Source organism: Salvelinus fontinalis, chromosome 8 (assembly GCF_029448725.1).
Source record: "Salvelinus fontinalis isolate EN_2023a chromosome 8, ASM2944872v1, whole genome shotgun sequence".
Taxonomy (NCBI): domain Eukaryota; kingdom Metazoa; phylum Chordata; class Actinopteri; order Salmoniformes; family Salmonidae; genus Salvelinus; species Salvelinus fontinalis.
The window spans coordinates 16176888-16191821 of record NC_074672.1 but is presented as its reverse complement, the minus strand read 5'-3'; the positions used below and the strand labels follow the sequence as shown (position 1 = coordinate 16191821).

Sequence of the window (14934 nt, the reverse complement as noted above, 5' to 3'; positions counted from 1 at the left end):
ACAGTACTGTGGTGGAACCTGTTCAAATGTTTTTGAAGTAGGGGTATAGCTTTGTGAGCAGTAAAACGTGTGTACCGGCTCTGCATCATGCTTAAACTGTTGACTGGGAGGTGTGGAAGGCATTTAAAAATTCATACCAGACCAGGAGTAGATCTTAACCAATTACAATGACAAAAAAGACTACAGATAGCATTAGCAAACCAATCCCGCTGATCTAGGTTGCCATACCTCAGCTGTTATGTTGCTGAGGGAGGTAGCAGGTTAGGTAGAGGTGACATAGTGACATTTGAATGACCGAATGTTTCTTCTCTCTCCTAACAGTGTCAGTGTGGTGATCGGTGCTCCCAAGGCCAATACCAGCCAGCGCAACATCACAGAGGGCGGGTCCGTGTACTACTGCCCATGGAGTCTCGGCCAATCAGAGTGCCACAACATTGAGTTTGACAATCAAGGTAAACCCGGTTATTGGCAGACTACGATCAGTGTGACTTTACTACTTTAGGTCCTGAACATACCTCCTCACTGTCGGAACTTGATTTAAATTAGATTTTAAGATGATAAATTACATGGATTTACTTAATCACAAATGTACATGACGCGTGAAGACATGGTGTTTCAGCAGATTTGATGATTCCATAGCATAATGACAGCTGTCCTTCAGTTCCTGTAACACATACCACGTATCTCCTCATGTAGTCCTGACTGGTGACTCGAGAGCTTGAGACTCTTGCGACTGTTGTGAACTGGAGAGTTTAGAGGATGGTTGCACACAGTAAAGTCGCTCAAGCCGCTCAAAGTACTTCTTAAAGCCACTGGTCCACGGCCACCATGCTTTGGTGGCCGACAGGTGATCATCTGTCACTGTTCTACTCCACTGATACTCCTTTGTTTGACACGTTGGTTCCTGGAAACTAGATGATCCCTTTAAGCATGTCATTAGTGTCTTTCTTTTTGGGACGACAAGAATAACGGAGTGTTTTAGACAAGGGTATCTTCCCTTTAGGCTGAAACAAAATAAATGTCACTTGACCAGTTGAAACAAAAGAAATGTCACGACATACAACGACAATACAGTGCATTCGGAAAGTATTCAGACCCCTTCCCTTTTTCCACATTTTGTTACGTTACAGCCTTATTCTAAAATGTATTAAATAAATAAAAAATCCTCATCAATCTACACACAATATCCCATTATGACAGTGACATTTAAAAAATAAAATGTTTGCAAATGTATTCAAAATTAAAAACAGAAATACCTTATTTAGAATAAGTATTCAGACCCTTTGCTATGAGACTCAAAATTGAGCTCAGTAACATCCTATCTTCATTGATCATCCTTGGAGACTTGGAGGGATATCTCCCTCACTAACTTTAAGCATCAGCTATCTGAGCAGCTTACCGATCGCTGCAGCTGTACACAGCCCATCTGTAAATAGCCCATCCAACTACCCACCTCATCCCCATATGATTTTTATTTACTTTTTTTTGCTCTTTTGCACACCAGTATTTCTACTTGCATGTCATCATCTGCACATCTATCACTTCAGTGTTCATTTGCTAAATTGTAATTACTTCGCTACTATGGCCTATTTATTGCCTTGCCTCCTTACTCCATTTGCACACACTGTATATAGATTCTTCTATTGTGTTATTGACTGTACTTTTGTTTATCCCATGTGTAACTCTGTGTTGTCTGAGTCGCATTGCTTTGCTTTATCTTGGCCAGGTCGCAGTTGTAAATGAGAACTTATTCTCAACTGGACTACCTGGTTAAATATTTTGATTTTTTAAAATAAATCCTTGAGATGATTCTAGTCCAGAGTCCAGAGAGATCCTTGATGAAAACTTGCTCCAGAGCGCTCAGAACCTCAGACTGGGGCAAAGTTTCACCTTCCAACAGGACAATTACCCAAAGCACACAGCCAAGACAATGAAGGAGTGTCTTTGAGTGGTCCAAGACAATGAAGGAGTTTCTGAATGTCTTTGAGTGGTCCAGCCAGAGGCCGGACTTAAACCCGATCGAACATCTCTGGAGAGGCCTGAAAAGGGCTGTACAGCGATGCTCCCCATCCAACCTGACAGAGCTTGATAGGATCTGTAGAGAGAAATGGGAGAAACTCCCCCAATACAGATGTGCCGCTTCCCAGATTTTTTTAAAGATCCATTTCTCAAATGTCTCAAGGCTTAAAATTCCTTCTTTTAACCTGTCTCCTCCCCTTCATCTACACTGATTTTGAAGTGGATTTAACAAGTGACATCAGTAAGGGATCACAGCTTTCACCTGGTCAGTCTATGTCATGGAAAGAGCAGTTCCTAATGTTTTGTACACTCTGTGTATTTGGTCTAGCGAATATTGCCAACAAGCTTCATTTGAACCTGAATGTAAAAAGGTAGAACGACAGTAAGAGTCCCTGGTTGATGGGTCAACGATCATGCGCTATTCAGAGAGGTGGAGCAATGTTCCAGTGACTGGACAGTTGAAGGAGCCGTTTGCTTTTAGAGGAATGAGTAACGGGTAAGTTAAAGAGTGACAGAGCTATTGGAAAGAAATCTGCTGTGTATTGTGTAAATTAAATCATCCTTCCTCTGCGCGCACGCACACACACACACACACACACACACACACACACACACACACACACACACACACACACACACACACACACACACACACACACACACACACACACACACACACACACACACACACACTCACACACACACACACACACACACACACACACACACACACACACACACACACACACACACACACACACACACACACACACACACCACTGTCCTATTGCATGTGTTACACATGGATAGTGGTGTGTGGGTGTGTGTGCGCTCCCCAGTCAGTGCAGCGGGGGACTGTTGGCTTGTTTCCTGGGAAATCAAAGAGAATAGTGCTGAGAGCCAAGACTGATTTACTGGCCATAAGGCACATTAGGGGAGAAATATTCCACTGCAGCAGATTTCTGTTTTCACAAGCTCCGTTTAACAGTTGATTTGAAGGAATCCAACTGCAGGTCGCCTCTTTCTTTTGGTGTTTTCCTTCCCTTTTCTCTAGCAATAGATTAGAAAATGTGTTGCACATCCTTGGATGCTGGCTGAGGGCCATGATCGTCACAGTGATGTAATGTGCAGGAGGCAGGCGAGCAGCAGAGCGTTGGGGTGAAGGATAGTCCCTTAGGGTTTTAGACAGTGTGTACTTCATTTTACTTAATGGGCTTTGAAAGCACACATTTGATTTGTGTGGAAGAGCCAATTCAGCCACCTGGACCGGCATGCAAGAACATAGCACTTCTGTCTGTATGACATAGGAGATATGTTTTCCTTTATTTTCTTATGACATGGCTAGAGCTCAGCTGACTGTGGTATATATTATACTGCTAATATATTAGTATTGATGCTTTTTATGAGAGGTGTGTTTATTTGTGTGACATTATTCAGGTTTTTCCCTAAGTGTGGGCGAGGTCTTCCTTGAGCCTGACCGAGGGTACAGGCCCACTTAATTAGAGCCTCCTAATTGGGTCAAAGTGGTCATGGGAGAGCCTCCTCCACCCCTCCTCGCCTACCTCTCCACTTCCCCTTCCACTTCCACTAAGATAAGGAAAAACTGCCCAGGGACCTGAGAGAGAGAAAGAGGGAGGAAACCAGAGCCCTGTCTCTCCATCTCTCAATCTGACCCTCTTCCTCCGGCCAGTAACTCCCCCAGGGCCAGCTGATGTGATGAGTGAATTTTGCCATTTTTCAGTGACCCCATCCGCCCTGCACTCTAACCCAAGATGCAGGCTCTAAACTCCTCTAATGGGTCTCCTCTCGCACAGTTCAAAGGGGGGAGTGTCTGTGGACACACTCCAGACCTCACCCCATCCCATCCACCCCTCTGCTGTTCTGTCCCAGGAGAGAGAGGGGTAGAGAGACACTAGTCACTGCAGCACTTCTACCCAAGTCTACCTGAAATAACATAACATGACATGTTATTGCGACATGTGTCTGCTACCTTTTCCTTCAGATCTTGTTTGTATCAACCCGTGTTAGGCTTTGGGCATTTTTGCATGACTCAGGCTGACGTGTCTTGCCTGCAGCCACGCAGAGCCTCTTAACCAACTGATCTTTTCATCTCTCCATCTGTCACACTGTATGAACGCCAATGTACCGTCTCTGACATGGACAATAAGAGCAGCGACTGACTCTGAGCTTACGTCACAGCCGCTCAGTGTAGTTAGAGAACACCCCAAAACCCTGCATGTGTTTTTTGTTGTTGTTGCCATTTTGGGCTGACAGTCTTGTACTTTGAACGTAGCGATGATGTCACTGACATAACTGTAGAGATGTCATGTTGAATATTATTTTCTGTTTCACCATGACCAGGTGCTTAAGAAGAGTCCGACTACTATATTGCTCTGAAATGTGAATAAAATGTCTTTCCCTGCTCATACTCATGGTTTCCGGGGTAGTGTGTCCCAAACACACATGCCTGTTTGGCTTGAATGTCTCCTCAGTGTCACCCCCTTCACTTTATCAAAACAGAGGCCCCTGAGTTCTGAGAACCGGAGGAAAGTATGCTTCAGGGAGAGGGACTGTGACGTGTGTAGTGCAGATTATTGCAGTGCAGTTGAAGAAACAAGTCTCTTAGATCTTTTAATGTGTTAGGCATGTTATTTGTTGTATCGCTAAAGAGTGTCTTTCCACACGTGAAGGAGTGGCACACATGAACAGGGGTGCTGTGTGCCCATGAGTAATGCTGGAGAGAAAGCCTGGTGATACAGTAAATCTACTGTGCTGTTATTAAACGGCCCTAATCCCCACTTCTTTCCTAGCGGGGCAGGGGGAGATCAAACTCCCTGAGAGAAGGATAAAGAGAGAAGGGAGGGAGGGAGATGGAGTAAGAAAGCGAAATAGTGGGAGAGAGTAGACAGGAGAGAGACTATTAGAGAAAGAGGAGAGTGTGCCTGAGCAGGGATGACTGAGGTTGCTAGGAGGAAACAGAGCCAGAGCGTTTGTTTTCCTTGGACACAGCCACCCCTCTTTCTGTCTTTCCAACAAGACACAGAGCAGAGCAGGCCCTCACCCAGATCCAGAGATCTCAGAGCTGGCTGGGGGCAGGGTGGAGGAGGAGGCTGACACACAGTCTACTTTCCTCACGTCCACAGGTCACAATCTCTGGCTCTCACCACCAGGCCCCCACCACCAGGCCCCCTTCCCGACAGATGGATATGGCTCTATTGCAACACGCTTATGGTTTAACTGTAGAGAATAGTGATGGGGAAAAGAGAAGTAGGCTGGGGTGAACTTGCTGAGCTGCTGGGGTTAGTGGTTCAGAATCAAAATGAAATTTGTTTGGTACAAGTTCCACTGGATACGTCTTGTCTGAATTCCAAGCGTTTAGAAAACTTGTTACAGGATGTTTCATGGTATGTGAACTGTATAAACCAATTTGTGTTTGGATTTTGTTTCTCACCATAGCAACACAGATGTTGCATCAGTCTTGCCAATAAAACATCCTGTTTGAACCTGACTCCACAGGCCATCTGTCTTGTCACCTGCTCCTGTCCTGTCAGAGAGGCAGCGTCCTAAATGGCACCCTATTCCCTACATAGTGCACCACTCTGGTCAAAGGTAGTGCACTATGTAGGAAAAGTGTTCCATTTGGTAACGCTCTGGGTTACAGGCCAGGTGGCCAAAAAGAGCCAGGGTCAGTGAGGTCATGCCAGAGAACTGTCTCGAGTTGACATCTGAACAGTGAGGACAGGAACTATATTGCGGCATAAGGTTCTGGTGAACACCAAGGTTTTCCTCTAGATCCTAGATACATACAGCCTCTGAACATTGAGTACCAAATACTTTCAAGTTTTTCACTATGTTCATCTCTGGAATGTTCTTCATGAGAAACTTGGTGGGTGTTTAATGATGCAGTATGTAAGTTATGTAGTGCCAGATGACTAGATGTTTGGATGACGTTGTCTGGAGGAGAATTACAATGATTCATTAGGGACTTTTTTTTAGTCGTCACTCATTCACTCGGTTATTTTTCTGTTCCTCCCAGGGGACCGAACAGTCACACTCAACACCACAGACTACCAGGCTGAAGTCAAGTCCCACCAGTGGTTCGGCGCCACCGTCCGTTCCCACGACGACACCATTCTGGTAAGATGACCCTCACTGACTCAGAGACAGGGGTGGAGAAAGTCAGTTTACTTTCAACTTTGGTCTCTACAGCTCAGAGTCCCTCAACTGTTATGATGACTGGCGTTCATGTCAAGGGGTTGTATATGTTCATTGTTCAAAGTTTGTATTAAAGGTCTGTGTCTATTGGTTTGTTGTGACTGTTCTAATTTTCACCTCCAGTCTCTCTCTCTGAGGAGAAGTGTTTTGCGCTCCTGTGACTTCAAAGTTGAGACACCTGTATTTTTTGCTGATTGTGTGGGACGTAACCTGGATTTAGTTACATGGTTACTTTGCTCCAGATGTAACATTGACCTCTCTCTGGGTCTCCATCGAGTTCAACGGGGTGTTGCTGTAACTGACAGAAACCCCCCCCCCCCTCTACCTCCCCCCTCCTATAGGCCTGCGCCCCTCTGTACTCCTGGAGAACCAAAGCAGACCTGCCCCAGTCAGATATCACAGGAACCTGCTACCTCTCTGTCAAGAACTTCACCAAGTTTGTGGAATATGCTCCCTGTCGCACAGGTAATTATTTTCTGTTATGTGATACATTTCCCATAAAGACCCACCATAACCCCAAAAGAACGTTCCATCCGCCTTCCTGTAGCGCTCCTAGTTAAGAGTATCACTCCATAAATAACTTAGGTATTCCTTTTATATCAGCATCCATCTTTCTAATGATGTTCTCTCTGCCAGCCAACTACCCCACCACCCCACACTACAGGTGACTCCTGTGGCCTACCTCTGACACGGCAGCTGTCCACACAGCAGGCTATTAGAGAGGGGTTAAGTGGAGTGCCCGAGGGCCACAACAGACGGGATGTTTAGAGTCTCAAGTAACAATACTGAGTAACCACTTCCAGAGACATCACACACTAGCTGTGGATAAAGAATTTACCCCCCCTAGATGCAATCCATCATGTTAGCCCAATATTGACTAGTCTATCCCTACTGCTGTGGTAGTGACTGGCTGCCTTGGTTCTGTTCAGAATGCCCAGCTGAGTCATTGAACTCCACAGGTTCCGAAGTAATTCAAAATTCAACATTCTAAAGTATTGGTTAAATATAAGGCAGAATTTATGGATCTTTCAAGTTGCTTTTTCAAATCGGAAAAATGACTGATTTATGAAGCTCTCTGTTTTTTTCAGAATTCATTAACGAGGGGGGCCAGGGCTACTGTCAGGGGGGGTTCAGTGCTGATTTCACCAAGGTAACACTTCCTCTCATTCAGTACCAGAGCTTTATCAACTAATATGGACTAGAAACACATGATCTCATTCTGTCTCTCTCTCAGGATGGGAAAGTGGTGCTTGGAGGACCAGGCAGCTTCTTCTGGCAAGGTACACATCTCAACAACCACAAAGGTCACAGCCCTTGAGACAACAAGTTGTAGTATTCTGAAGTTATTTGTGTGAAACCTGAGAGCATCTTTCCATTCACTCCCTGCTTCCTGTGTCTTCTCAGGTCAGGTGATCTCAGCAGCCAAAGAAGAGATCATCAAAGCTTACTACCCAGGGTACTTCATGCAGTCTGTAGAGGGACAGATCCAGACCAGACAGGCTCAGCTCAAATATGACGACAGCTACCGCGGTAAGACTTTTCCTCTCATAATTCTACCACTCCCCTTACTTTCCACACATGCTGGTTTCCTGTGCAGGCTACTTGAGTCAGAACTAAGATTGGGAAACGTCACCACAATTCTTCTAAATTAAAATCAAATCGTTTCCCAATCACCACAATTCTTCTAACCTTCTGACCTCTGATAAAAGGTGGACTGATGTGTATTTGTTCAAAGTACATGCCTTAATCCCTAGATTACTCTTCAAGAGAAATGGAAGTCCAAGGGCTCTGAACGCTTGATATCATATGACTAATGTCTGCTTTCTTGTGGTCTTGCAGGTTACTCTGTTGCGGTCGGGGAATTCAGTGGAGATGAGGTGGAAGGTAAGAGATCTGCACCACAGACCTTCACAGGCCTGCACAACAGAGCACCATTAAAGATATAGAATGTTTACTATACCTGAAGTAAACGCAATTCAACTCACCTATAAGATTCTGTCCCCCTACTAAGTTGGAAAACTACAATCTCAGGAATTCTCAGAGTTCGACAGCTGTGACCTTTGTGATATTTCCCTTCCTTAATCTTCCCCTTTTCTGTTTTTCCCCCTGTCTGTGCACCTCTCAGATTTTGTGGCTGGGGTCCCAAAAGGAGACATGCTATACGGTTTGGTAAGAAAACCTCATCACCACTCTAGTTTTGAGAGGAGATTGATTTTGAAAGGGAGGGCTATAGGCTTGGGGGAGAAATAGAGCCTGAGATAACGAAAGTAGCCGTAGCTGTGTTTAGTGAATGTAGAAGTGATGAATACCTTATCACTGGCCTACTCTATACAACAGTATGTTGGACCTCAGGGATTTTGACCATATGTTCTCTGTGTGTGTGTGTGTGTGTGTGTGTGTGTGTGTGTGTGTGTGTGTGTGTGTGTGTGTGTGTGTGTGTGTGTGTGTGTGTGTGTGTGTGTGTGTGTGTGTGTGTGTGTGTGTGTGTGTGTGTGTGTGCTCCGCAGGTGTCTGTTTTAAATGGCACTGATCTGAAGTCCATGCTCGACTACACTGGTGAACAGGTGAGCATTCAAACCTCCCCAGCGCTAACTCGTTAGGGTTATAACACACAAAACCCATTGGTTTTAACTCAAGTGTGGTTTTTCACACAGACTGTGGTTCCATAACTTGCTGTTTCTCATGGCAACTCTTAATCTCTTTAGTCTGTGTACTGGAGCACTGATGATATAAGCAAAATAATTTCCTTTACAAGTTTCTGTTAACTGGGTTTCAAGCCCACTGTGGTTTTCTGTAAAACATAATTATTGAAGTAAAAGTGCAGAAGCAATTTTCCCCAAATGAGAAGCATGATTCTTCCTGTGAATGGAATGGAGGTAGTGTGAGCCCATTTTTAATGGTGCTGATTGGTTCAGCTGAATAAATAAAATCAGAAGAGTGTATTTGCTAACCCTGGGAGTCTGGGAATCAAGCTGTTTCTGTGTCTTTGTTACTTCAGATGTGTTTTACAGACAGGACAAATAAGACTAACAAAACAGCTTCAAGTTAGAACAAGCAAGAACCATCGCTTTTCATTTACCATTTCTTCTCTCTCCCAGGAGTTTCTTCTACTGGATATTTTTATTCAAGTAGATTCACTGTACTTTAGAAGTCCCTTTGCTTAAAAGAAGCTTTACTATTTTGAGCCTTTTTGAACCCAGATACATGGTAATGTTCTAGAGTTGTGACGATGATGTACTCTGATGTTTTCTCAGATGGGCTCCTATTTTGGGTATGCTGTGGCCACAGCTGACATCAATAACGACGGGTAAGTACAGTCTAACAGGACAGTCTAACAGGACATTCTCACCATATATTCTCACCCATGAGTTGGGTGGTGGTGGCAAATTGGATTTGTCCAGTAATGTTACAGGACATTTTTTTTATCAGTAATGAAGGGTGAGTAGGAGTCAGTTCTCACATAGCATTCTCACTATAGGTTCACACCCATTTTGAATGTGCTCGGTGGTGGCAACATTGGATTGGATTTGACCAATGACAATTTTTTTATGGGAAACTCCAGTCTTTTATGTCAAAAAGGCAACTAAGGTTGCACAATTCTGGAAACTTAAATACATTTCCAAGTTTTTCCAACCTGGATTTCTGGAAAGTATACAGCATTTTTCCACCCTAGTCTGTACACTATATATGTCGGTAACCGTGTGTGTTCCTCCCTCTCCTCAGTATGGCTGACCTGTTGGTGGGAGCTCCCATGTATATGACCCGGGGGTCAGACAGTCGCCTGGAGGAGGTGGGCCGTATGTACGTCTATCTGCAACGTGGACCCCTGGACCTGGAGCCAACCCTTAACCTGACCGGAACCCAGGTGTTCGGGAGGTTTGGTAGCACCATCGCCGCTCTGGGAGATCTCAACCAGGACGGATACAATGGTGAGAGATGGAGGAGTGGTAGGAATGGGAGTTTAACGGGGAGAAGAAAAAGATGTTTCACAAGCATTTTTTTTTGTGTGTCACAATCTTGGTTTTGAGAGTCTACTACATGTAGTTTTGTTAGTCTCATGCAGTTCATTCAAAGTCCTAGTAGACTGTAAAGTTGAGTGATCTCACGGTCTTCTCCTACTCTCTCCTCTTCTCTGATTGGTAGACGTGGCCATCAGCTGTCCATTCGGTGGAGATGACCAGCAGGGATTGGTTCTCATCTACAACGGATTTGCTGGAGGGCTCAGGGACACGCCCTCTCAGGTCATAGCTGGCCAATGGGCTTCAGGCACTGTGCCCGCAAGCTTTGGATTTGCCCTCCGAGGTGCTAAAGACCTGGACATGAATGGTTACCCAGGTGAGTGACAAAACTAATATGTTTTGAAGACCTCTCATGCGGCTGATTTTAGCATATTATCAACTTAATACTTTTAAAAATGTATTTATAAAAATAATAATAATAATTAGGGGGTTGATCAGCTTTAATATTGCAGATAGATTGTAGCAGACAGACAGACAGACAGACAGACAGACAGACAGACAGACAGACAGACAGACAGACAGAGTGCATTCGGAAATATTCAGACCCCTTTACTTTTTTCACATTTTGTTAAGTTGCAGCCTTATTCTAAAATTGATCAAATTGTTATTTTATCAATCTACACACAATACCCCATAATGACGAAGCAAAAACAGATTTTTTTTGTTGCAAATGTATTAAACATAAAACAATTATCACATTTACATAAGTATTCAGACCTTTTACTCAGTACTTTGTTGAAGCACCTTTGGCAGCGATTACAGCCTCGAGTCTTTTTGGGTATGATGCTACAAGCTTGGCACACCTGTATTGGGGGTGGGGGTTCTCCCATTCTTCTCTGCAGATCCTCTCAAGCTCTGTCAGGTTGGATGGGGAGCGTCACTGCACAGCTATTTTCAGGTCTCTCCAGAGGTGTTCGATTGGGTTCAAGTCCAGGCTCTGGCTGGGCCACTCAAGGACATTCAGAGACTTGTCCCTAAGCCACTCCTGCGTTGTCTTGAATGTATGCTTAGGGTTGTTGTCCTGTTGGAAGGTGAACCTTCGCTGAGGTCCTGAGCGCTCTGGAGCAGATTTTCATCAAGGATCTCTTTGTACTTTGCTCCTTTCATCTTTCCCTTGATCCTGACTAGTCTACCAGTCCCTATCGCTGCAAAACATCCTCACAGCATGATTCTGCCAACACCATGATTCACCGTAGGGATGGTGCCAGGTTTCCTCCAGACGTGACACTTGGCATTCAGGCCAAAGAGTTTAATCTTGGTTTCATCAGACCAGATAATCTTGTTCCTCATGGTCTGAGAGTCCTTTAGGTGCCTTTTGGCAAACTCCAAGCGGGCTGTCATGTGCCTTTTACAGAGGAGTGGCTTCTGTCTGGCCACTCTACCATAAAGGCCTGATTGGTGGAGTGCTGCAGAGATGGTTGTCCTTCTGGAAGGTTCTCCCATCTCCACAAAGGAACTCTGGAGCTCTGTCAGTGTGACCATTGGGGTCTTGGTCACCTCCCTGATCATGGTCCTTCTCCCCCGATTGCTAAGTTTGGCCGGGCAGCCAGCTCTAGAAAGAGTCTTGATGGTTCCAAACTTCTTACATTTAAGAATGACGGAGGCCACTGTGTTCTTGGGGACCTTCAATGCTGCAGAAATGTTTTGGTACCCTTCCCCAGATCTGGGCATCAACAAAATCCTGTCTCGCTGCTCTATGGACAATTCCTTTGACCTCATGGCTGGGTTTTTGCTCAGACATGCGCTGTCAACTATGGGACGTTATATAGACAGGTGTGTGCCTTTCCAAATCATCTCCAATCAATTGAATTTACCACATGCGGACTCCAATCAAGTTGTAGAAACATCTCAAGGATTATCGATGGAAACAGGATGCAACTGAGCTCAATTTCGAGTTTCATAGCCAAGGGTCAGTTATTTATGTTTTTTTTCTAAAAACCTGTTTTTGCATTTTCATTATGTAGTATTGTGTGTAGGTTGATAATTTAATACATTTTAGAATAAGGCGGTGATGTAACAAAATGTGGAAAAAGTCAAGGGGTCTGAATACTTTCCGAATGCACTGCATATACAGTACCAGTCAAAAGCTTGGACACACCTACTCATTCACGGGTTTTTCTTTATTTTGACTATTTTCTACATTGTAGAATAAGAGTAAAGACATCAAAATGATGTCTTTACTATGATATAACACATATGGAATCATGTTGTAACCAAAAAAGTGTTAAACAAATCAAAATGTATTTTATATTTGAGATTCTTCAAAGTAGCCACCCTTTGCCTTGATGACAATTTTGCACACTATTGGCATTCTCTCAACCACCTTCACCTGGAATGCTTTTCCAACAGTCTCGAAGGAGTTCCCATATATGCTTAGCACTTGTTGGCTGCTTTTCCGTCATTCTGCGGTCCAACTCATCCCAAACCATCTCAATTGGGTTGAGGTCTTGTGATTGTGGAGGCCAGGTCATCTGATGCAGCACTCCATCACTCTCCTTCTTGGTCAAGTAGCCCTTACACAGCCTGGAGGTGTTTTGGGTCATTGTCCTGTTGAAAAACAAATGATCGTCTCACTAAGCGCAAACCAGATGGGATGGCGTATTGCTGCAGAATGCTGTGGTAGCCATGTGCCTTGAATTCTAAATAAATCACTGACAGTGTCACCAGCAAAGCACCATCACACCTCCTCCGCCATGCTTCACGGTGGGAACCACACACGTGGAGATCATCCGTTCACCTACTCTGCATCTCACAAAGACACAGTGGTTGAAACCAAAAATCTCAAATTTGGACTCATCAAACCAAAGGACAGATTTCCACCAGTCTAATGTCCATTGCTCGTGTTTCTTGACCCAAGCAAGTCTATTCTTCTTATTGGTGTCCTTTAGTAGTGGTTTCTTTGCAGAAATTCGACAATGAAGGTTCACACTGATTCACACTGTCTCCTCTGAACAGTTGATGTTGAGATGTGTCTGTTACTTGAACTCTGAAGCATTTATTTGTGCTGCAATTTCTGAGTCTGGTAACTCTAATAAATTTATCCTCTGCAGCAGAGGCAACTCTGGGTCCCTTTCCTGTGGCGGTGCTCATGAGAGCCAGTTTCATCATAGCGCTTGATGGTTTTTGTGACTGCACTTAGTTTTGAATCTGACATTGTTTTGCATATCAGTTCATAAACAATTTTGCCAGCAGCAAACCACCCTTCATCCCACTGCCGGCTTGTTTCTGAAGCTAAGCAGGGTTGGTCCTAGTTGATCGCTAGATGGGAGACCAGATGCTGCTGGAAGTGGTGTTGGAGGGCCAGTAGGAGGTACTCCTTCCTCTGGTCTAAAGAAATATCCCAATGCCCCAGGGCAGTGATAGGGGACATTGCCCTGTGTAGGGTGCTGTCTTTGGGACGTTAAACGGGTGTCCTGACTCTCTGTGGTCACTAAAGATCCCATGGCACTTCGTAAGAGTAGGGGTGTTAACCTTGATGTCCTGGCTAAATTCCCAATCTGGCCCTCATACCATCATGGCCACCTAATCATCCCCAGTTTACAATTGGCTCATTCATCCCCCCCTCCTCTCCCCGTTAACTATTCCCCAGGTCGTTGCTGTGATTGTGTTCTCAGTCAACTTACCTGGTAAAATAAGGGTAAAAAATAAATGTGCCATGGAATCAGTGCATTAAAAATCTATTCCCACTATTTTGCAATCTATATGGCACCTATATGGCACAGCCGTTTGGTCCTTAAATGAAACTGGTATACTTTATTTATCACAATTTTCATTAAACAATTTTGGTCTTGTTGTTTACTTGTAGTCCATGAACTTGATGAAATGTATTTTCTTGACAGATCTTATTGTTGGTGCTTTTGGAGTTGACAAGACAGTTCTGTACAGGTAACACTCACTCATAGTCTCCTATCTGTCAATCTATTGAGTGATGTCTAATATAAGTTTAGTTAAGAGGTTTACCAAAAGGTGTGCCTCTATCATTTGTTAACCTGGCTTCTGTTCCCATTTATTGTACCACAGATCCCGGCCCATCGTCAACACCAGCGCCTCCCTGACCGTCTACCCCACCATGATCAACCCTGAGGAGAAGAGTTGTTCAGTCAACAACGGCAACACCACCATCCCTGTCTCCTGGTAAGTTCTGCAGCATACCTGTCTCCTGGTACGTATTTCAGCATACGTGTCTCCTGGTAAATTCTGCAGCATACCTGTCTCCTGGTACGTATTTCAGCATACGTGTCTCCTGGTAAATTCTGCAGCATACCTGTCTCCTGGTACGTATTTCAGCATACGTGTCTCCTGGTAAATTCTGCAGCATACCTGTCTCCTGGTACGTATTTCAGCATACGTGTCTCCTGGTAAATTCTGCAGCATACCTGTCTCCTGGTACGTATTTCAGCATACCTGTCTCCTGGTACGTATTTCAGCATACGTGTCTCCTGGTAAATTCTGCAGCATACCTGTCTCCTGGTACGTATTTCAGCATACGTGTCTCCTGGTAAGTTCTGCAGCATACGTGTCTCCTGGTAAGTTCTGCAGCATACCTGTCTCCTGGTACGTATTTCAGCATACCTGTCTCCTGGTAAGTACTACAGCATACCTGCCTCCTGGTACGTATTTCAGCATACGTGTCTCCTGGTAAGTTCTGCAGCATACCTGTCTCCTGGTACATATTTCAGCA

At 44.5% G+C, this 14934-nt stretch overlaps 1 protein-coding gene across 1 annotated transcript in view; it reads left to right on the top strand.

The window, feature by feature from the left end:
• Positions 1–14934, top strand: part of LOC129860692 (integrin alpha-5-like) — a 52864-nt gene that overhangs the window by 16759 nt on the left and 21171 nt on the right. Inside the window, exons 2-15 of the mRNA XM_055931353.1 lie at positions 322–452; positions 6056–6156; positions 6576–6699; positions 7323–7384; positions 7469–7514; positions 7639–7764; positions 8074–8118; positions 8360–8403; positions 8742–8798; positions 9489–9541; positions 9958–10163; positions 10378–10569; positions 14093–14138; positions 14274–14387. Of these exons, the coding sequence (XP_055787328.1) occupies positions 322–452; positions 6056–6156; positions 6576–6699; positions 7323–7384; positions 7469–7514; positions 7639–7764; positions 8074–8118; positions 8360–8403; positions 8742–8798; positions 9489–9541; positions 9958–10163; positions 10378–10569; positions 14093–14138; positions 14274–14387 (1347 nt within the window). The remainder of the gene's footprint in view (positions 1–321; positions 453–6055; positions 6157–6575; positions 6700–7322; positions 7385–7468; positions 7515–7638; positions 7765–8073; positions 8119–8359; positions 8404–8741; positions 8799–9488; positions 9542–9957; positions 10164–10377; positions 10570–14092; positions 14139–14273; positions 14388–14934) is intronic.